This window comes from Lacerta agilis, chromosome Z (assembly GCF_009819535.1).
Source record: "Lacerta agilis isolate rLacAgi1 chromosome Z, rLacAgi1.pri, whole genome shotgun sequence".
In the NCBI taxonomy this organism is placed as follows: domain Eukaryota; kingdom Metazoa; phylum Chordata; class Lepidosauria; order Squamata; family Lacertidae; genus Lacerta; species Lacerta agilis.
The window spans coordinates 1,818,278-1,840,446 of record NC_046331.1 but is presented as its reverse complement, the minus strand read 5'-3'; the positions used below and the strand labels follow the sequence as shown (position 1 = coordinate 1,840,446).

The 22,169-nt window shown below is 49.7% G+C and overlaps 1 protein-coding gene across 1 annotated transcript; it reads right to left on the bottom strand.

Moving 5' to 3' along the window:
• Positions 1-6,382: 6,382 nt before the first annotated feature.
• Positions 6,383-14,711, bottom strand: SAPCD2 (suppressor APC domain containing 2). The gene is made up of 6 exons (XM_033138208.1): positions 14,173-14,711; positions 12,733-12,884; positions 9,069-9,215; positions 8,674-8,769; positions 6,643-6,765; positions 6,383-6,549 (listed from the first exon to the last, which is right to left on the bottom strand). Exons 1-6 carry the CDS (start codon positions 14,639-14,641, stop codon positions 6,421-6,423), a joined length of 1,116 nt encoding a protein of 371 aa, XP_032994099.1. The 5' UTR covers positions 14,642-14,711; the 3' UTR covers positions 6,383-6,420.
• Positions 14,712-22,169: the final 7,458 nt, after the last annotated feature.

Below are 22,169 nucleotides of genomic sequence, written 5' to 3'. Positions count from 1 at the left end.
GATGATGCCGGGAAGGGTGGCGGCGGCGGGGGGGGGGCAAGGGGCTCAGTACCAGAGCACCTGCTTTGCATGAAGCTGATCCAAGATTTGACCCCCCAATGGCACTTCCATGTAGGGCTGGGAAAGGCCACTGCATGAGATCCCAGAGAGCCACTGCCAGTCAGTGCCATGAACTGGCAGGTCAACAGAGAGGAGGGAGAGGATCTTGATGAAGGGTGCAGCCGCGACTGGGACCCACTGGGGCAAGCTGTGGATAGGAAAGGGGAGTGTGAGGTTGTGGAAAGTACACATGGGATGGCAGAGGACGGTGAGGGGGTTAGTGTGCAGGGACCAGAAGATCAGGACCCTTCATCAGAGCCACAGAGGCCCCCATCTCCATGCTCAAGGTGGGCTCTAAGCCATAGGGAGAAGCAGGAGGTTACACTCCAGGAGACTGAGGCAGGCAAGGGCCCACAGCTCAACGGAGCAGTCCACACCCTAGCCTGTGCCTGAGCCGCCTGCGCCCGATCCAAAAGGACCCCCCCCCCCCAAAAAAAAACCCAGAAAAAACCAAAAACCTGGACTTTTCCTTTAAAATGTAAAAATCCCCTTGGATGGGCCTTTTGGGCCCCCTAAAAGAGGACATGTCCGGGATTTCCCAGGCATATGGCAACCCTACATACTGTGTACCACCAGCAGTACTTACTACTCACTGGGGGTACAAGACAGTCAGAGTAGACCAATCTGTGCTAGACAGATGTCCCCAAAGTAGGTCTTCACTCCCCACTTGCTCCCAGTGTATATCTTCGCTCCCCCCCTCCTTCTTCACTGGCGGGTTAGGAAGCCCTGAACAGCAACAACATTCGCTGCCTGCCTAGGCAGTTATGAGTAGTGGCAGAGAACAGGCATGCATTCCCCAGCCCCTTTAATTAAAGGGGAGAACATACCGTGGATCCTAAAAGGCAAAAATCAGGCAGGGAGTTTAACAGGGATAGACACAAAAAAATGGGCCTGTCTTTGGTAAAAAGGGATGGATGGGTTGTGGGCCAGGTGCTTGTTGGGGCACAATGGAGCTGCCTGGCAAGCAACTCGGCCATCAGTGAGTTTGTGACCTACAGCAGAGCAGGAGGAGCCAGGCCTGACGCAGCGGTTTCACAGGACCACCCAGAAGCCTCTAAAACCACTTTCCTCCGTTGCTGACCCTGTCTACCCACGTTGCAATGTGTACCGTATGTTGAACCCACAAGCCATGCACACTTCCCAAGAGGCTAAGGATATTTTGCTGGAGTTAAAAAGGGCACCTGTTATGAATATGTGTTCCCACGTTCAACCTTCCACCCCCACCCCACCCCACAAGGAATCCACATACCAGAGAAATAAAGGAAGCATAGTTTCCTGAAAACTTGCATGAAATAAAAGTGACATTACTGCCTTCAGACAGTGATATCACAATATAAGCAGGCAGCAAATCACACAGCACAAACACTCCTTAATGTAAAGAGTGAAAAAGGATCCCTAACCCAGAAGGATCCAGAAACCCAGAGAGCGAATGTGACCATTTGCCATTCTTCCCTACTAGAGATGTTAGCTTAACTTTGCCAACAATGCAAGATTGGTGTGCTGATATTTGTTTTAGGTATTAGGAGCTCAGGAATTTCCCCATGTCACCTTTTATTTATTTATAATATATATATATATATATATATATATATATATATATATATATATATATATATATATATATATATATATAGACTGCTGTTTTATAAACTGCTGTTTTCCTTGTGCCTCTTTGGGTTGCCCCTTTTAGAAATTTACCAATTGCATTTCTAAGCCTCTTCCCACTCAAAAGAATCCAAAAACAGCTGAGAGACACCATCCCATAGCGTTGGAACATCACAACATAACATAAAACATCTTAGTTACAGGTGGGTAGCCGTGTTGGTCTGCCATAGTCAAAACAAAATAAAAAATAAAATAATTCCTTCCAGTAGCACCTTAGAGACCAGCTAAGTTTGTTCTTGGTATGAGCTTTCGTGTGCCTGCACACTTCTTCAGATACACTGAAACAGAAGTCCCGCCCAGACCCTTATACTGTATATAGTGAGAGAGTGGGGAGGGGTATATATATATGGGTCTGGTGACTTCCGTTTCAGTGTATCTGAGATGCATTTTAAATAAAAGGACCCAGAGATGCATTTTAAATAAAAGGACACATTCTACTCATGTAAAAACACCAGGCAGGCCCCACAAATAACCCAGAGATGCATTTTAAATAAAAGCACATATTCTACTTACGTAAAAACACGCTGATTCCCGGACCGTCTGCGGACAGGATTGAGAAGGCGATTGGGCCAGATCCAGCCCCCGGGCCTTAGTTTGCCTACCCATGCATTAAAACCTTTGGCCAAAACTGAGGTGTATGTGTGTCCCAGTAAGGATGATTGCATCTTGCATGGGGTGGACTATGTTCCAGGGATGGCCCATAAATGTGTTTACTCAAACTGCTCCCATGCACGCATCCTTCCAGAGCTTGCACGCCAGTGAGCAAGGCAGAAAGCTTTTAAGTCCCACTCAGTGTGCAAGCTCCTGGGTGCTCTCAGATCTTGCAGGGCTGTCTGAGTTCCTGTGAGATCTCGTGGGACCACCTCTCAGGCTTCCAGATCTGGCACAGCAAGGGGGCTTTGCTGGGAAAACCTGGCACACACACACAAAAAAAAACCTTTTAAGCTCCCCAACTTGCATACATTTAGTTTGCTCAATTTCAACAGGCTATCTTCCAACCATGCAAGGCTGAAATAATGCAAGCTAACTGCACACAAGATGTGATCTTACTGTACTGTGTCCTCCTGGGAGGCCAAGGACTGACTCAATGGTGGATCTGTAAAATTCATTGCCTCTGTCTCCACCTGGGGAATCCCCCCCCCTCCTTTTTATATTGTTGTTCGCAGCTTCAATGGCTTCGGTCTGTGAATCAGTTTATAAATATGTAAAATAAATTTAAAATGATTAATCAACCCCAGGTGGCCTGTGTGCTAATGCTGCTCTGTAAAACCTAATGTATTCTCAGTGGGACAGGGGGGCCCTCTTGTGGACCAAAGCAGGACATTTCTGCAGAAACTTTGGTTGTCCCGAGTGAAAGCCACATCAAAGCAAGTGCCCTCTGTACCAAGTTTTAAAAGCCTGATGAAAACTTTTATTCCACGAGGCTTATGCAGGCAGTACCACTCCCAGAATGGTTGACTGATGTGTGTGGTTTTTGTTTGTTTCTTTAAGGTATTTTTTTATTAAAGATTTTCTTGATTTACAAAGGTGTGTGCAATGTCTCTCTCATATTTTTTCCATGTAACATTTTTAAGCATCAGTTTCTTTTGTTGAGACATTAGGAAGAAAAGGGGGAAAGGGGTGGGAGGGATGGGGAGATGGGTGGGGTGGCGATGTTTCTACTTTATTTAATATATGTAGGGTTTGGTGTCAGCGTTGTTTGTGCGGGTTCTCTGTTGTACACTTGTGTTTCTTTGGCAGTGAGAGAGGTCAGGGTTGGCGTAGTGTGTGATTGTTCATTTGTGGTTGGCTGTGGTGGTCTTTGGTTTTCTGTGTGAGTGGGGTGGGTGGGTGTTTTGGGTCAGGTTAGCCATATTGATTTGTATGCTGTCAATAGATTTTTGTCAGTCTTGTTGGGCTGTGTGTGTGATGAAGGGGAGCCATACCAGGGTGAAGGTGTCTTCTTCTGTTTGTCCCCGTGTCAGTTTCAGGTTACTGGTTAGTTTTTCTAGTAGGGCTATTTCCCATACTGCTTGGTACCATTGTTCCATGTTTACTCCTGACAGGTCTTTCCAGTGTCTGCTTATGATGTTTCTGGCTGCTGAGAGTAGATGGATTATGAGTTCTTTGTGATGTAAGTGGGCATTATTGTCTTGGAAGATGTTTAGTAAGACCAATTCTGGGGTGATTTCTAGCACTTGCTTGGTTATCTTACATATTTCTCGTATGGTTGTTGTCCAGAATAGTTGGATTTGGGGGCACTCCCACCACATGTGGAGGTATTTGCCTGTGGAGGTGCACCCTCTCTAGCATTTGGGCGTATTAGCGCTAATTTTCTTGGCGTTAGGTACCACCTATAGGTTAGTTTCGGGGTGAGTTCTTTTCTTTTCATCGATATGGATTTAAAGGGGGGTTTAGACCACATTCTGGTCCATTGGGTGGGGTTGATTTCATATCCTATGTCATCCTCCCATTGTTTTTTGATTGTGTCTAGGGAGTTCATGGGATTTTAAAGTAGTATTTTGTATATTGCGGTTACCATCCCTTTGTCGTTAGGATGAGGTTTTTGAAGGTTGTCAGGGGTCTAGTTGCTGCTGATTTTACTGCTGGAGTGTTTAAGAGGGCATGTAATTGGTGTTGTGCTAACCAGGGCATTTGGGTTTCTTCTAGTTTTATGTGTATGTTTTAACACACATTTTTGCTTTAAAATGGCTTTTAATTTCCCCCCCTAAAGCTTTTATTGTGTGTGGTTTTAATTTTTTCAATGTTGTAAACCACTTTGATATGTTTTGTGACTTAGCATTATACAAATACTTCTATAAATAAATAATAATAATGAATGCTCTTTAGGTGAGAAGTCACACAGCCCACTCTTGCTGCCTTGGGACCATTTGTAGATTGTAAGCCCTTTGGGACAGAGACCTGCACTTTCATTATTATTTGTAAAGCACCCTGCATGTCATTAGCATGATAAATGACAGTAGCAACAACAGTAATGGTTACAGGCTCATTTCAGCTTTTATTTGGGAGGAAAAAGGAAGCAACAATCCTCCACAGTCACAAAACATTTCAACAAGTGTACATGCACATACATGAAGAACTTCGGACAAGTTACAAAAATGCTACATACAAAATGGCATACAAGTGTTCAGATGTAAACATATTTGAAGAGGTGAGTCAGTTGGAGAGAGGAGAGGGAGTCACACAGCATTTTAACCACAGCTTGGTTGCTTAGAACATGGCGGTGATAATGCCAAGGTTGCAGGTTTGATCCCCGCATGAGACAACTGCATATTCCTGCATTGCAGGGGGCTGGACTAGATGGTCCTCAGGGTCCGTTTCAACTCTACAATTCCGATTACGGGGGGGGGGGAGGCTCTTTGCAGAGACATCCCAAGTCAAAACGGCAATGGCGAAAAGTAGATGGGATTTCCCCAGCAATAAAGGTAAAGGCAAAGGAACCCCTGACCGTTAGGTCCAGTTGTAGACGACTCTGGGGTTGCAGCGCTCATCTCGCTTTACTGGCCAAGGGAGCCGGCGTACAGCTTCCGGGTCAGCCACTGGCGTGGAGTGGTGGTGGTGGTGGTGGGGGTGTTTCCCCAGGCACATTTTTTGGAGGAGCCATGACCAGGTGCCCCCACAACAGAGCCTGGCTCCAGTGTGCACCCAGCTTGCAGCTCTGCTCCCGGGTCAGGACTGACCCAGGGGTGGAGTGGAGAAGAATTGGCAAGCCGCAGCGGGCTTCCTTCACCCCAGGCCCTCTTGGGAGGGGGTGTGCCCCGCACAAACACCCTGGGGGGGTGAATGCATACACTCTGCCGCTGGGTCCAGCATGGAGTACATGCCGTTCCCCAAATGTGGAATGCTTGTCAATGAGTTGCAGATATCCTAAAGATAAGCACCATTAATCTCCTTTCTCGCATCAAGGAAGAGACTTCTAACCATGGGAAACAGGAGGAGGAGGAGGAGGAGGAGGAGGAGAAGAAGAAGAAGAAGAAGAAGAAGAAGAAGAAGAAGAAGAAGAAGAAGAAGAGGAGGAGGAGTTTGGATTTGATATCCTGCTTTATCACTACCCGAAGGAGTCTCAAAGCGGCTCGCATTCTCCTTTCCCTTCCTCCCCCACAACAAACACTCTGTGAGGTGAGTGGGGCTGAGAGACTTCAGAGAAGTGTGACTAGCCCAAGGTCACCCAGCAGCTGCAGGTGGAGGAGCGGGGATGCGAACCCGGTTCACCAGATTATGAGTCCACCGCTCTTAACCACTACACCACACTGGCTTCATGGTCAAGGCTGTCCCAGGTCGGAGCATCAACACTGGAGTGAAAGCCCCAACTCCATATCCACACTCAGTGGAATGGTGTCGTAGGGCAGGAGGTCAAAATAAAAACACCAAACATCGCCGGCAGCTAATCCAAATCTGGATCCTGAAATGGGTTGACTGGAGCAATGCAGGCCTGCACACCAACGCTCCTTTCCTCAACTGTCAGGAGAGTAAATTGCACCCAATGTCATGATTTCAGGCCTTGGCCACAAAGTAAAAGGGATCCAAGGCCAGATGGCGCAGGGGTGAGGGCAAGGTGTAAGTCACCACCTTGTCTGCGGCTGCACGGGTCCTGCAATCTGCTTGCAGCCAGGGCTGGTGGCTCCCTGCAGCCCTGTACAATGTCCAGAGATGGTCTTAGATGAAGGTGGAGTCCAGCTGGTTGCTTTCCTGGTGGCTCTGGGCACGTGCTTCAAACAGCTGCTTGATCAGAGCAGACTTCTCCTGCTCCAGCTGGGTGATCCGCTCGCTTTTGTCTGTCACCTCCTGCGGGGTAAAGGCAGAGTTAAGACCACCACATGGCTGGGGACAGGTGGGCTGGCAGTGACTCAAACGGACTGGCACCTGCAGCAGACTCACCATGGTGAGTAGACGGTTCTGCTCCTTCAACATGTTGAAGGCCTGCTGAGATCCGACGAGAGGAGGGGAGGTCGTGAGCGCAGAGGGTGCAGCATGGCCCATTGCAAAACTGGGGTTCAGTGGCTAGAGACAAAGAAAAGTGTTTTGTTGCAGGGCTGCTTGTGCTCCACACACACACTCTCTCTCTCTCAAAAAGAAAAACCATCCTCGTCTTAATGCACTCCATCCCTCATTCTCACACACTGGAAAGTCTTTAGGTGACTCCTCGACCTGTCAGGGATTATTTAGCTGTGATTCCATGTATTGCAGAGGGTTGGACTACATGTCCTCTTGGGTCCCTTCCAACTCTACAATACTATGACTAACACAGAGCACAGTTAAACTGTGGAACTCCCTCCCACAGGAGGCAGTGATGGCCACCAAATGCATGGATGAGATTGAGCTATCGATGGCTACTAACCATGGCAGCTCTGCTCTGCTTCCACAGTCACTGTAAGCCACAGGGCCGGGAGGGTGCTCTTACGCTTGGGTCCTGATTGAGGGTTCCCACAACAGAAAAGGCCCTCTCCTTTGTTGTCACCAGGTGGGGAGCACTTTGAATGCCCCCCCCCAGTGATGTTTGCAAGGTTCACACCAGGAAGGTTCATTCCCGAAGGGACTGGGATCTGGAGCCATGTAGGCTTTCTCGGTTTAAAATTGGCACTGGGGTGTGTATTATGACAATCCCGGCTTCAGTTGCATTTTTTCAAAAAAATAATAATCTAGTTTCTAGTCCTCATGGATGCAGAGAAAGGCTACTAGCACTGCCTGATGAAGACTTGGCAAATCCCACAGTGGTGTACCACTACATCAGGGGTGGAGACCTGGATCAGGTCAGTAGGTGCAAATGGATGTCACCGAGACTCCTGAAAGCACACAGGAAGAGCCCTGCTGGCAGTGGCGTAGCACGGCTCCGCGGTACCCAGGGCGGCAAAGGAAACGCCCCGGCGGTGGGGCGCCGTGACGTCACGACGTGATGTCACGACGCCCCCGGGGAGTTTCCAGGAGTGCTGCTGCCGCTTCTGCAGCCCCCTTTTAAGCCGAAGAGCCCCGTTTAAGCTCTGCGGCTCAAAAGGAAGCTGTGGTAGCGGCAGTCCGACGACAGAGTGCGCCTGCACGAAATGTCGCGCAGGCGCACTCCGTTGTCGGGCCGTGCGCTGCTGCTCTCCGGGTGACGGAGAGAGCAACAGCGCGTGGGAATGGTGGGAGGGGCTGCCGCTTGTCACCCCCACGCGCCGCCGTTCGCTCCGTTGCCCTGAGAGCAGCAGCACCGCACACACCGTGGGCTGCTGCTCCCGGGGGGGGGGGCGGAGCGAGTGGGAGTGCGTGGGGGTGACAAGCGGCAGCCCCTCCCGCCACTCCCCACGCACCGCCGGTCACCCCGTGAGCAGGAGTGCTGCACGGACGGGGTGCTCCTTCGGCCGTGCGCTGTTGCTCCCGGGGCGACGGAGCGAGTGGCGGCGCGTGGGGGTGGCAAGCGCCGGCCCCTCCTGCCACTCCCCACGCTGCCGGTCACCTCGGGAGCAGCAGCGCTGCACGGACGGGGTGCTCGCTCGGCCATGCGCTGTTGCTCCTGGGGTGACGGAGGGAGCGGCAGCGCTTGGGAATGGCGGGAGGGGCCGCCGATTGTCACCCCCACCCGCCGCTTGTCATCCCTGTCACTAGGGGCGTACCGCCCCCACCGCCCCCCCCCCAGCGATGCCCCTGCCTGCTGGATCAGGCCAACGGCCCGCCTGGTCCAGCACCCTGTTCTCACAGTGGCCAGCCAGATGCCCCCATGGGAAACCTGCAAAGGGGACCTGAGCACAAGAGCCTTCTCCCCTCCTTTAGCTTCTGGCAACTGGCATTCAGAAGCATTGCGGCCTCTGACTACGGACGCATAGCATAGCTAGTATGACTAGTAGCCTCTGCTAGCCCACTTAGGAACTAACAACTCCCACCACTCCCACTTCCTTGGCCCTTGCCCTACTCTGTCCGCACCGCAGCTCTCACCTTTGCTGAGAGACACAATAGCTCACTGAGGTAGTGGTTCAGCGCTTGCAGTTTGGGCACGAGATGGTGGCTCACAGTGCCCTCTGTGAACAAGTCCTGTGTGAGAGAAAGTTTGGGGGTGGGGGAAGGGGAGAAAGCAATATAAGAGAGCAGCCGGGCCAGCTGTCGATCCACAGGAGCACTCCGCCATAGCTCCTTCATGCCTGCTGCAGCCAGCACCCCCAGATAGCAAATGCAAGAAAGGATACACCGACTCGCCATCAGGAAGAATTTTCTGGCAATAAGAGCTGTGTGACTGTCACCCGCTGGAGGTTGTGGTCTCCTTCCTTGGAGAGCAAGCGAGGACACTCACTTAAAAAAGCACAAAAGCAACCCAGCAGCAACCTGTTACTCACGCTGTGAGCTCTGCCGCTACCCAGGTGCTTCTGGTGCTCCTGGAGAGCGTGCATCTGCTGGTGGTACCACTCGCGCACTTTCTCCACCAGCTCCAGCCCCTGCAGCAGTAAGTCCTTCTCCTTCTCCAGCTCCTTCATCTGCTTCAGCTGCCAAGACACAAACCCCAGGCACAGTCAGTGAGTCCTTGCTCACAAAAAAGGACACCATAGTAGGACCGGGGGCGGCGAGAGTGGAGGAAACATCTTGTGCATAGACTATAAAGCTGACTGGGCGTGACCTTGGGCCAGTCGCTGCCCCTCAGCCTAACCTGCCTCACAGGGGATTAAAATGAGGAGGGGAGGGGGAAGAACCACGTATGCTGCCTTGAGCTCCTTGGAGAAAAAGTTGGGCTATAAATGCATTAAAATTAATTAAAAGGGTTCATTTCCGATTTCTCTTTCCCCTCTTATTCCTGTTCCAGGATTAATTTCCAAGGTGGACTCTAAGCCACACATCTCAGAACTTGGTGTGCTCCTGGCTTGTTACTTCTGGGGTTTTTTCCTGCACCAGCAAGCACCCCACAGTGATCCCTAGCCTTTTCATGTTTTGTTTTCCACGTTGAGTTTCCAGGACCTGCCATTCCGGAGAAAAGAGAAATGTAACCGCACACAAACAGCAACAGCCGCTCCCCATCTTATTCCCAAGTCCCGTCTTCTTCAGCTAAAAACTCTGTGGGGGCCATGGGTTGAACATTTCACAGCCCCTACTCTAGACTTCCAATCATGTTCCTCAAGTTGAGCAGAGCCTGTGTCTAGCGCAGGGAAATCGTACCTCCGAACTTGCTCTAAAGTGCTTTTCTCCCAACACTCACAGTCACCTGCCTTCCACAGATGCAGCTTAAAAACAAATTTACTAACATGAGGACTACAAGCTTGAACGAAAAAGCCGACTCCCCGCCCCCCCCCATGAAGTGCTGCATTGAGCACTGTGCTGCTCCGTCCCCTCACATCGCATGCATGCTTACACCATGATATCTAGCAGCCTTTATTTTTAGGGTTACCTACACCCTTTGCCTTTGGCAATGTAGATGTTGTAATCCTAAACACCTGGAAGGCGTCATTCCACAGTCCTTCAGGAGAGGTAGACCGCATCCTTCAGCCGGCAGGACTTTCCAGGTTCAATTTCTGGTTGAAGAAGATCCAGTAGAAACTGATGGCAAAGACTCTCCTCTGCCTGAAACCCTGGAAAGCCGGTGTCAGCAAGGGGACCCAGAGCTAGGTGGCTGAATGGTGCATGAGTCGCATAATGCAGATCATAAAGGGCGGGGGGGGGCATAGCTCAGGGGTGGAGTGTCTGCCTTGCATGCAAGAGACTGCAGTTTCAGATCCGCTGCCAGTCAGTGTATTACAATACTGAGGTAGGTGGACCAACAGCCTGACTGCGCTCCTGATACTTTATCCATAAACCCCTCCCTCCCTCCTTCTGCCATCCTGTCCCCCCAAATCCAGAACCGATACCAGAAAACCCTCAAGGCAGCAACCCCAGATTAGTTATTTTCAAATGAAAAGCACATGATTTGCATGCACCCGGAGTGAAGCACCCACCCGCCTTCCCAAGCCCATGAGAGGTAGGACATACCCACAGGAAGAAATCCAGAGCTTTGGGGCTGTGGAGGCTGCTGGCCAGAGGCACAACAAGGGTGCTGTACGCAGCCAAGGCCCTCATCCAGCTCGGTCAGCCACCCGCAGCAGAATGGCCTCCGCGGGTGGAGGTGGGGGTGATTGCCATGGCGACTGGGGAGGGGGTTTAGAAAAGACCAGCATCCCCAAAGTTAGCAAGGGAGCATCGAGCCTTGCAGCTGATCGAAGGTTCCCCAGGGGGTGGAAGGGAAGAGAAGATGGGGGCAGGGAAGGAGAACCAGCCACCTAGACAAGCGAGCGAGGGAAGCTGTCTCCCCCCCCCCCACCCAATCATCCTCGCTGCTGCAATGAGCTATGAGGGAGATCAATGAGTATCTAAGCCTCCTGCTCCTTGAAGGCAAACAGGCAGCCATTAAACACACAGGAGGGGCGATTTGATGGAAGAAGGGTGAGAGGGCACCCCCCCCCCTCAAATTTTGGGGCAAAGGCAGGGCTCCAATCTTATTTTCATTTCCAGCCCTCCTCATGGGGGTCAATATTGCCCCCTTTTAAAAATCCACACACACACACACACGTATTCAACTAGAGCAAAGAGAGAGATTTGAACAGAAAACCCTATAATTGAGATTATCTCCCACTCCAGTTTATATGCCAGCCCCAAGCAAATCCTTAGTTCAAAGCCTGGATTCTGACAATTCTCCAGTGGAAGAGAGTTCCACAGACCTGAGGCTGCCATGAGGTTCGCTGACCTGGGGGCTCAGCATTCCAGTGAGAAGGACAATGCTTTATGCCAAAAGGTTGGGGTGGCATGGCGTGGGGTGGGGTGGGGGTGGGGGGGACCTTTCTCAGCCAGCAGCCTCGTTATCTTTCTACAGTAGTTTGCATTCTCGGCAGTCAGCACAACTATCTCTAATTAAAGTCAGCAGTAAGGTAAAAACCAGGAAAAAGCCTATTCAGGCCTCAAGCCATTTAGGACTTTATATGCTTGCACTAAATTTTGGATTGGGTCTGGTAGCTCACTGGCAACAAGCACAGTACTTTCAGGACCAGTTACACACAGCGCCATCAGGCTGTCCAACTTACCAGCCTAGCAACTGCATTATGCACAAGCTGCAGCCTCTGGACTGTCTTCAAAGGCAGCCCAGCATACAGCACAGTGCAGTAGTCCAGACAGGAGCGGCCAGGCTATCCCATCCCAGGAATGTCCACAGCTAAGCCGGGCTCAAGCACTCCTAGTCAAAAATACAACTTGAGACTCTAGGGAAAAGGTAGAATCCAAGAACATTCTCAGACTGCAACCCTTCCCAGAACAGGCCATACACCCAATTTCTGGACATAGGAACCTCCCACGTACAGCACTTCCATCTTATCAGGATTCAGTCTCAATGCACTGGCCCCCATCCAGTAAGTCAATGCTTCCAACGTTTTCAGAGCTGCTCAAGGTGACAAGAGCCAGCGGGCAGTAATCACATCATTCAAATTGGAGTTTAACTCTTTATTAGCAGAAACTCAACCTTCACAGACATGGCAGAGTGTCAGGCCTAACAAGCAGGGCATCTCATCCCCGGTAGGTCCTGCCCCCTGGATCAGTTGCCATGTCTGAAAATCCCCTTCTCCCCACAACCGTCTGAGTCCCCTCCTCTCAGCAATCTGAGATTGCACCTGTGTGCAGCCAATCTCTCCTCTGCCCTTTTTATGTCTCTTCTGGTCCTGGGAGACCAGAGGGGAGGGGAGCTTCTCACAGCAGGAGGGGGAGACCCCCTGGCTTCTTCACCCACCTGTTTCTTGGCTTCCCTCCTCTCCAGACTCTGCTTCTGGACTTCCCTCTGCCACAGACTCTCCCTGCTCACTAAACCCTGTTACCTCTTCAGCTTCCAACACCTTCTCCTCCCAGCCTCCTCCCTCCTGTCCCTGTGACCACTCATCAATGCCCCACCAACAATCTCCAGGCCCAGAGCCTTCTTTCCTCGGGGGTTTCCCAGCTGGTGTCTCGCACCATACCTCTGCGTCCAACCAATATGTGACGAGTTAGGGGCTCTCGTACCATGCTGTAGTCCACACCGTTGGTGATGGTGTGTCTTCTGTGCTCAACGCGGCCTCTTGGCTGCCTCCGTACTTCCGCTGCCAGCTTGGAGGTGCTCTCGTACTGAGCCTGTCCTGCCAGCTTTCGGATACCACCACTGCCACCTTTCGTTGCTGTAGATTGGAGAGAAGCGTGAAAGGGGAAGTGATCCAATTAAAGCCATCCTGGGTCTGTCCCCTTCTTATCTCCCCTCACCACTCCCCAGACGAGAGGGAGAGGGGGGGAATTATCAAGGACAAAATGCTTCTAGCGTATTTCTGCCTCCCTCAAACCTTCTCTAAGATTTAGGAAAGTATGCCTGCAACCCTATAGCTACTTTTCAATCATTTATTTCTCTCTTTACTGTGCTGTATTTTCCAACAGTATGGCCACAGTAACCGCAGCATGAGGATGGAGCAGCAGGCAAGCGAGGAAGGAATGCAGGTGGCATGCAGCCTAGGTGAGCAGCTGAAATAGGCGTGATGCTTAAAGGATGATAGAAGGTGCTACAGAGAGCAGTTTGGTAAATGTGTGGGGAGGGGGCTTAGGCTGCAAGGCCATACCCACTAACCTCAAAGTAGCCCACCTTTGGGCCAATCACTATCTCTCCGCCTAGCTCACACCTCACAGGGCTTTTGTGAAGACAAAAATGAAAGTAGTAGGCAGACTGTGACTTAGGCTCCAGGAAATGCATTTCTCAGTAGGCAACAAGCACAGGGTTGCGCAGTTAGGCTGCAATCCACCAAAAAAGTATATTAGCAGGTAAGTATCATTGGACCCATGTATACATTCTGCAAGGTAAACATGCATTACAGCAGTGTTTTTCAACCTTTTTTGGGCAAGGGCACACTTGTTTTATGAAAAAAATCACGAGGCACACCACCATTAGAAAATGTTAAAAAAATTAACTCTGTGCCTATATTGACTATATATAAAGTAATTCTCTTGAATAGGAATCAAATAAACACAATTTTTCCCACGGCACACCAGGCAACATCCCGCGGCACACTAGTGTGCCACGGAACAGTGGTTGAAAAACACTGCATTACAGTATTGTCCTTTATTAATCTACATTCTTATCCCATCTTTCCTCTATGGAGCTCAAAGTGGCACACGGAACTCTCCCTGCTACCTCAATCTTACCCTCCTCACAACAGCCCTGCAAGGTAAGCTAGGCTGAGATATAGTGCCAGCCACAGAGTCACCCATAGCCAAGTGGGGATTTGAACTGGGCTCTTCTCCATCGCCCGTCTGTTAGCACCGCCACCCACACCGGCTCTCTGTTAGGGTAGTTACTCAGCGTGAAGAGGGAAAAGGATTCCTCACATGCTCAGAGGCACTTCTGTGCCCGCGAATTAAAAGTCATGGGTTCTCAGCCTTCGCGGGGAGGGCGAGACCCTTTAGCCTCCCCCCGTCCCTCACCTGCTCTCTTGCATTCCGCCGGCGTGCTGGCGACCTTCTCCTGGGAACGAGAAGCGCACCCGCCGGCGCCCCGTCCGGACCCCCTCTCCGATTCTCCTCTGATTTTCGGAGCAGGGGCGGCGGGGCGCCCGGCCCCGGGGCCTTTGTTTGCGGGGCCCGGTGAGGTGCCTCCTTTGTCTGGGCTGAGGAGCGAGGATCTCAAGCCCAACACGAACCGCTCAAAGGTGAGGTAGCCGCTGGCCGGGGCGGCTCGGCGCAGCCCTTCCAAGACGCCCCGGGGCAACTCCCTAGCTTCGCTCCCTTGCTGCAGCCACCGGGACTCGATCTCCCGCAAGTGCACGTAGCCTCGACGGCGGTCGTCCAAGATGTCGAAGAGGGTCCGCAGGCTGTGCAAGAAAGCCTGAGGCAGCCCCTCGGTAGCGCTGCCGCCGGGCTGCGAGCGCCCATCACTTCCGCGCTCAGGCGCCATCGCTGCTCCCGAAATTGCTACACAAAGTTCCAAAGGAACACAAAAAGTTATCTTCCGAACGTTCCAAGGAGTTGGCCGGGACTCCCGTCTGTGACGTCAGCGACACTGGCATCAAATATTCCCGCTCATTGGCCAGCGGCTCAGGGCCCTGGAAGGGGATTGGCTGAGGCGCATCGCGAGCTGGTTTGATTTCTTTGCCCCCACGCTTTCGATGCCCCCCCTCCCTCAAACAGATTTAAAACGATACTTTTCTCCCTTTTCTTTGGAATCCCCACACATTATCTACAAAGAAGCAGAAATGGCCCCTTAGCTCCCCCAGGACTGGCCCCGGCTGAGTGATCGGGACGCTCAGACGCATGGCTTAAGAGACCTCTCCTCCTCCCGATCCTCAAAGCGACTTCTAACAGATCATTTAAAAATACTGACTGACGTAACAAACATTTAAGAATCAGATGCATGGAACAAGCACATAATAAAATATAAAAGTTGCTAAATGTGTTCATACAACAAGAATGAAAAGAACAAGCCCTGCTGCCACACAAATGAGGGTCCCAGAGTTCTCTCTGCAAAAGGGGATGGTTAGTTGTTGCGCCACTGCTAGGCGGGAAAAGGCTCCCAAAGAACCTAAGAAGAAGAGCCTACTGGGTCAGGCCAATGGTCAATCCAGCCCAGCATCCTGTTCTCATATGCCTGCGGGGGAAACCTGCAAGCTGGATCCGAGCACAAGAGCCCTCTGTCCCTGTTGTGGCTTCCAGCACCTGGCATTCTGAAGCGTTGCTGCCTCCAACCGCGGAGTCTGAGCATAGCTGTTATGGCTAGCAGCCACTGATAATCCCTCTCCTCCTCCATTAATTTGTCTAACTCACTCTGAAAGCCATTCAGGTTGGAGGCCATTACTATCTCTTGGGTGAATGAGTTCCAGAGTATAACTATGTGTGAAGAAGAAGTACTTTTATCTGTGCTAAATCTTCCAACCTTCAGCTTCATTGGATATCCACAAGAGAGAGTGAGAAAAACCTTGTTTCTTTCCGCTTTCTCAACGCTATGCATAATTTTATGTGCCTCTTTCACATCACCTCTTACTTGCCTTTTTCTGATCAAAGAAGTCCCTAGCGCTGCTACCGGAGTCACTCCACCTGCTTGATAATTTTGGTTGCCCTTTTCTGACCGTTTTCCAACTCTACAATATTCTTTTTGCAGTGAGGCCACCAGAACCGTGCATGCAAGGAAGCAGAGTTCAACTGTGGTCCACTAAAGTTTACGCCGTCATAGATGTGCTAGTCTTTAAGGTGTTGGCATAATTTTTTGCCAGAGGCTTACATTGTGCTGGAAATCTAACCAAGGGACGTTTACTCTTTACTGCTCCACCTTGGAATCTCTTGCCTGTGAGACAGGCTGCCCCTTATTGAGACCCAAGGCAGCCATCCTGGGGGAACTATCACCAAAAAGGTCACCCTCCCTGCACTTCCCTGCTCAGGGGAGTCTGGTCCACTGGGCAAATGGGGGCCCTGTCCCACCAACGTCAATCCAGGGGGAGACCCTGGCTACCACCTGCCTCCTCCCTGATCTCAGTGTGGCCCTTGCAGAACTCAGCAGGAAGGAAAATGGGTTGAAAATCAGACTTTGGCTATACCTGCCATTGGTTCTAGCCCACCTACAGTTGACCTCCTCCCTTATACCTTTCCAATTTCAATGTATGGTAGCCATCACTGAGCATCCCCCCCCCCGGCTGTCCAATTCCACACAGCAACTGGATTGGTGGTTACATTGGTTCTACGCCAGCATGGTGTAGTGGTTAAGAGCAGTGGACTCGTTATCTGGGGAACCGGGTTCGCGTCTCCGCTCCTCCACATGCAGCTGCTGGGTGACCTTGGGCTAGTCACACTTCTCTGAAGTCTCTCAGCCCCACTCACCTCACAGAGTGTTTGTTGTGGGGGAGGGGGGGAAAGGAGAATGTGAGCCGCTTTGAGACTCCTGAAGGGGAGTGGTAAAGCGGGATATCAAATCCAAACTCCTCCTCCTCTTCTTCTTCTAGAAAATGGTGGAGGTGGGGGGGGGGAACCTTACAGGAAAAAAAACACCGCTGTGGATTCTTTTTCTACCTCTCTCCCTCCTCATCACTCGTAATGAGGCACTGTGCAGTAGTGTAAACTCCTCGAGGGACCTGGTTTTTGTTTTGCCTCTGTTGACTCCTGCAAAGCAATTTATCTCCTACATTGCTGCTGCTGTATAAACAATAATTACCATTTGTAATAATTATTATTTTATGCCCTTTTAAAATATGTTGGGGGGGTGTTATTGGGTTGTTGTTTTTTTGATGGTGTGTTTTGTGGTTTTGTATTCTGATTTTATCCTGTGACCGGTACTGAGACCTAGAGGTAAAGACAGGATGGTATATAAATGTAATAAATAACTTAAAATAAAAAAAATTGTTTTTTATTAGGTTACTGAGCTGACTTTCTGCCAGTGCAATCATAGTTTAAAACAGCAACTTACGACTTCCGGCGGCGACGCCATTGCGGAGCGGTCGTGGGCTGCCTCGGCTGCGAGGCGACCCAGTCCGTCCCGGGGGTTGGAGCCCCGCTACCGCAAAGCGGGGCTCCGATGGGGTGCGGGAAGAGCGTCCCGCACCCTGGGCTCCCCGGCTATGCCCACTATGGCTCCGAACCCTTCCCTCGCTCCCCCTGTAAAGGGGGAGTGGGGGTGAAGGGAAAACGGAGCCGGGCTTCAGGGGACATGCCCCAACCGGGACGCGAAGCGGCGGTTGCCCCCGCGATGAGCGTCAAAGTTCTACCTGTCAAATCTGGAGTTTAAGAATCCCGGTGGTCGTGAGTATTGGATTAGACTTGCTTTTGTGCTTTTTGGACGACCTGGGCGATATCTGGAAAGGGAGCCTGCCTTTCTCCCTCCAGAGAGATAGAAAATAACCAGTTTAAGAGACAGCTGTTACAGCGATGGCTACAAAGTATTTGAAGTTTGACAAGTGAGGCTTTTTGGATTTCCCTCTGGGGAATAAATGGTTGGACAATATCTCTTTTTAAAACTTGTGGTTCTTGCACCCTGGATTCAGGGAAAATGGCCGTGAAGGACTGTGACTGAGTGGAAAGCTACTGGTATTAAGATGGAGAAGCCTGAAAATCGAAACTGTAATTTGACACCGCTTCTGCCATGCTCGGTTTTGTTTTTGATTTGGCTATGAACTGTGAAATGAGTGATGAAGAAAGGATTATCTTATTGAGACTGGAACTGCTTAACAGAAAATTGGAAATATTGAATTGTCATATGTCAGAAAAGTTATATCCCACAGAGGAGACTTCACAGGAAATGGTTGCATTGGAAGAGAACCTTGGCATAGAACTGAAGGGATTGATTGAACAACAGGATGGAAGGATTGAGCAACTCCGGAGAAATGGATCGTCCTTTGGGGGTGGCAGACCCAGGACGGAGAGAATTGTTATATCTAACTCTCGAGGTGAGAGCTCGGGAGCGAAGGGGAAAATTATATGTTTTTGTTTACAAATAAAAGAAGAATGGGATGACGAACCGGAGAGGCCGGAAGAAAAGGTGCATACCCGGATGCTCTGTGCAAGGACTGTTTTGGACTTAGTCTGGATCTGTGGATTTGTAAAGAAAAAGGATATCTCGAGGAGCGGCTCTGGAGAAAGACGACCAAAAATGGACAGAAGGGGGATAGGGTGAGAGGTATTAAGGGTAAAAGGAAAAAAGGGACTTATTATGGTAACCTGAAACCGGTGTGTTAAGACTTTAAGCTTGAGATAAAGAAAAGAGGTATTTAAATTTTTGTTATTAACAGCAGTTATAGTGAATGAAGATTTTTGTTATGATATATTGAAAACAATGGGTTAAGAATTAGAATCTTGTGTGGAATTAACCGAAGTTATAATATGATTTGACTTATGTTAAGATAAGAACGGGAAAATATTGTTTATTATAAAACAAGATTTCTTAAGAAGAATGTTTTAGATTTTAATTCAAGATTATGATGGTATATGATGTTATTAAAGTAATATTTAGGATTAGAACTGAAGGTGAAAAGGCAGGGGAAGTCTGTAGTAAGATTCAACCAAAGATTTTTTTTTTCCTTATAACATAAGAAGAAGAATTATCGATGTTTGTGTATATGTCTATTTTTAGTTGGGTGTTGGGTCAATGTGGGTGTTATATATGTCTGTTGTTTGTTGTAAAACCAATAAATTTTTATTAAAAAAATAAAAAAAAATAAAACAGCAACTTACAATTCAACAGACATATAAGAAGAGCCTGTTCAGGCACAGGGGCGGAGCAAGGGGGGCGTTGGGGGTGGTCTGCCCTGAGTTCCACCCTGGAAGGGGGGTGACACTTGGCACCACCCCCTGCAACTCCCAAGCCGACGCCCAGCACCCCAGCTGTGTGACGACTACGGTAGCTGGTAAGGTTGCCATTGCCGTTTGTATGAATATACAGTAAATCCTGGGAAAGAATTTACTGAAGAAGCCCAAAATTGTCCATGGGCGAAACAGGGGACAAACGCCGGCACCCTGTCTAATTTTTGTGCATCACATCTTCAATATTCCATCTGATTGGACTTGCTTTCATCTATTAACATCTGTGCGTATCATCTGACTGGACCTATTTTCATCAATATCTACAGGAGCCTGGCTAAAGACATTTAAAGACTGAAATTGTCCTGTTGTACTAACTTGAATGAGTTTTCTGTTTGTGGCTTCTTTGTTTGACTTTTTGCATTGTTCTCTTTTTGATTGGACTACCAATATAGAATTCAATACGTGGAATGGTTTGGCAGATTTGTGTGCGCCGTTTTTGTGCTGCTTATTGTATACTGATTGCCGTTTGTGCGGCAGCCCAGATGGACTGTGCTTCGCAGCACGCATGAGTCGTGACACCACGGCGCATGACGCATGACCGCTGCAGAGCGACAGCCCGCCCCCGGGGGGTGCACCCACATTTGCTGCTCCGGGCGGCCAAGTGGTTCCGTTTGCCAGTGTTCAGGCATGTCAATGGCCGATTTAGTCCAGCATCCTGTTCTCACAGTGGCCAACCAGATGCCCTACTGGGAAATCCTCAAGCATGATCTGAATCAGTGTTTAAAATTCCCCATGCACCAGGCGCATTTTGCTAATGGTTTTGGTCCAATTGCGACTATGTAGAGATTTCTGGGCGCCATGTTGGCGACCACAGTTTAAAAACCTCTGTCTTAGTCCATAGTTTATTCCATTCCTACTGTGTGTGTTTCTTGGGACACACAGATACAGTCAAGCAATACAGTAGTTGAGATCATAGAGTCATAGAATTGTAGCGTTGGAAGGGACCCTGAGGGTCCTCTAGTCCAACCCCCTGGTAAACTGCAATCTGGAGGTAAGGTGCCATTTTGCGCCTAGCTGATATATATTGAGTTTCTAGCACTGAGAGCACCAGAGCCCTCTGCCCTCCTGTGGCTTCAAACAACTGGTATTCAGAAGCATTACTGTCTCCAACTTCCTCCAAAATCTTTTCTCCATCCACTTTCTCCATGCCACCCAAAAACTTCTATCATGTCACCTATCTACTTGCCTTTTCTCTACACTTCTCTTTTCTGTGAACCGCCCTGAGACCTCCGGATATGGGGTGGTTGTTGTTGTTGTTCAGTCGTTCAGTCGTGTCCGACTCTTCGTGACCCCATGGACCAGAGCACGCCAGGCACGCCTATCCTTCACTGCCTCCCGCAGTTTGGCCAAACTCATGTTGGTAGCTTCGAGAACACTGTCCAACCATCTCATCCTCTGTTGTCCCCTTCTCCTTGTGCCCTCCATCTTTCCCAACATCAGGGTCTTTCCCAGGGAGTCTTCTCTTCTCATTTGGTGGCCAAAGTACTGGAGCCTCAACTTCAGGATCTGTCCTTCTAGTGAGCACTCAGGGCTGATTTCCTTCAGAATGGATAGGTTTGACCTTCTTGCAGTCCATGGGACTCTCAAGAGTCTCCTCCAGCACCATAATTCAAAAGCATCAATTCTTCGGCAATCAGCCTTCCTTATGGTCCAGCTCTCACTTCCGTACATCACGACTGGGAAAACCATAGCATTAACTATAACGACCTTTGTCGGCAAGGTGGGGTGGAACATAAATTCAAAAAATAGTAGTAGAACTAGTAATAATACACCAAAAAGTCCCAAACGATGCAACATTTCCTCAAAGAGGAGTTGCTCCACCTCCTTGATCATTTTGGTTGCCCTTCTCTGAAAGTTTCCACTTCCCAACTCTGCAATATCCTTTGTACAGTAGGCTAATGTAAACTACATAGAGGAAAGATGCAGTGGGGGTCAATTCAGGGAACAGATTTTTCCTTTGGGCCCATACCTGGTAAACAAGCATAAAGGTATCTAAAAGACAAACTTGAAATAGCGCTCTTTCCATAGAGGACCAGGGGCGGTTTTGGAGGAGAGTGTTCGTTACCTATGGAAGACAACCTGCTGGAACAAGGCCGTTTTCTTGCACATTACACGCCATGCTGTGTTTGAACATCCTGTGGTGGAGCCCGCAGGTGGGTCTGCCAGAGAAGGGTGGGGGTTGGCGTTACTAAGGCCATTCCATTAGGGCCTCCGGTTTCCGCAGGAGGTTATCTCAGGCCTTCCTACCTGCGGGGGTGGAAGGAGAGAGTCACGGATATTCACCGTGTCGGGGCAGGCGTGGAATCATATACAGGTGAAACTCGAAAAATTAGAACATCGTGGAAAAGTCCATTTATGTAAGCAATTGTTTTCATTAGCTACTGGAGTAGAATATATGAGATAGACTCATGACATGCAAAGCGAGATATGTCAAGCCTTTGCTTGTTATAATTGTGATGATTGTGGCATCCAGCTGATGAAAACCCCAAAGTTGGAATTGTGAATTTGGGGTTCTCATCAGCTGTAAGCCATAATCACCCCAATTATAACAAATAAAGGCTTGGCATATCTCGCTTTGCATGTCATGAGTCTATCTCATATATTAGTTTCACCTTTTAAGTTGAATTACTGAAAGAAAGGAACCTTTTCACGATATTCTAATTTTTCGAGTTTCACCTGTAGATTGATAGAGTTGGAAGGACCCTCAAGGGTCCTCTACTCTAGTCCATCTCCCTGCAATGCAGGATTCACAACTCAAGCATCCCTGACAGATGGCTGGAAACGGGAAGTTCCAGCGGCAGAGCGGGCTTTTTGCCCCCAAAGACCCCAGGTTCAATCCTTGGCATCTTCGTTTTAAAGGATCCGGCTGCAAGTCTGGAAGTATCCCCAACCCGCTTCGAGCTGAACAGGAGGACTTATGCATAAACATGCACAACGTTACGCTGCAAGTAAGCGGAATCGCTTCAGCTCAGACAAACAAGTTCGAAGCAAGCGCCCAGTATATTATGCATCCTCGCGGAAAACAGGACGTAGAAGCGGGGGCGTTCCTTAAGCCTGGGGGCGGGACTGCGTGCCGGCTGTAATTTCCCCTAGCCTTTCCTCTCCTTCCTCCTGAGGCCTTCCTGACTCCCACCAGTTGCTTT

Bases quoted from the DNA above. Each gene is read 5' to 3' on its own strand.
- SAPCD2 (XM_033138208.1), bottom strand. From the start codon at position 14,641: ATGGCGCCTGAGCGCGGAAGTGATGGGCGCTCGCAGCCCGGCGGCAGC. The intron at 9,216-12,732 runs GTACGAGAGCCC...GTGTCTTGGCAG, and splicing joins ACGGTGTGGACTACAGCATG to CTGAAGCAGATGAAGGAGCT. The intron at 6,550-6,642 runs GTGAGTCTGCTG...TTTACCCCGCAG, and splicing joins AGAACCGTCTACTCACCATG to GAGGTGACAGACAAAAGCGA.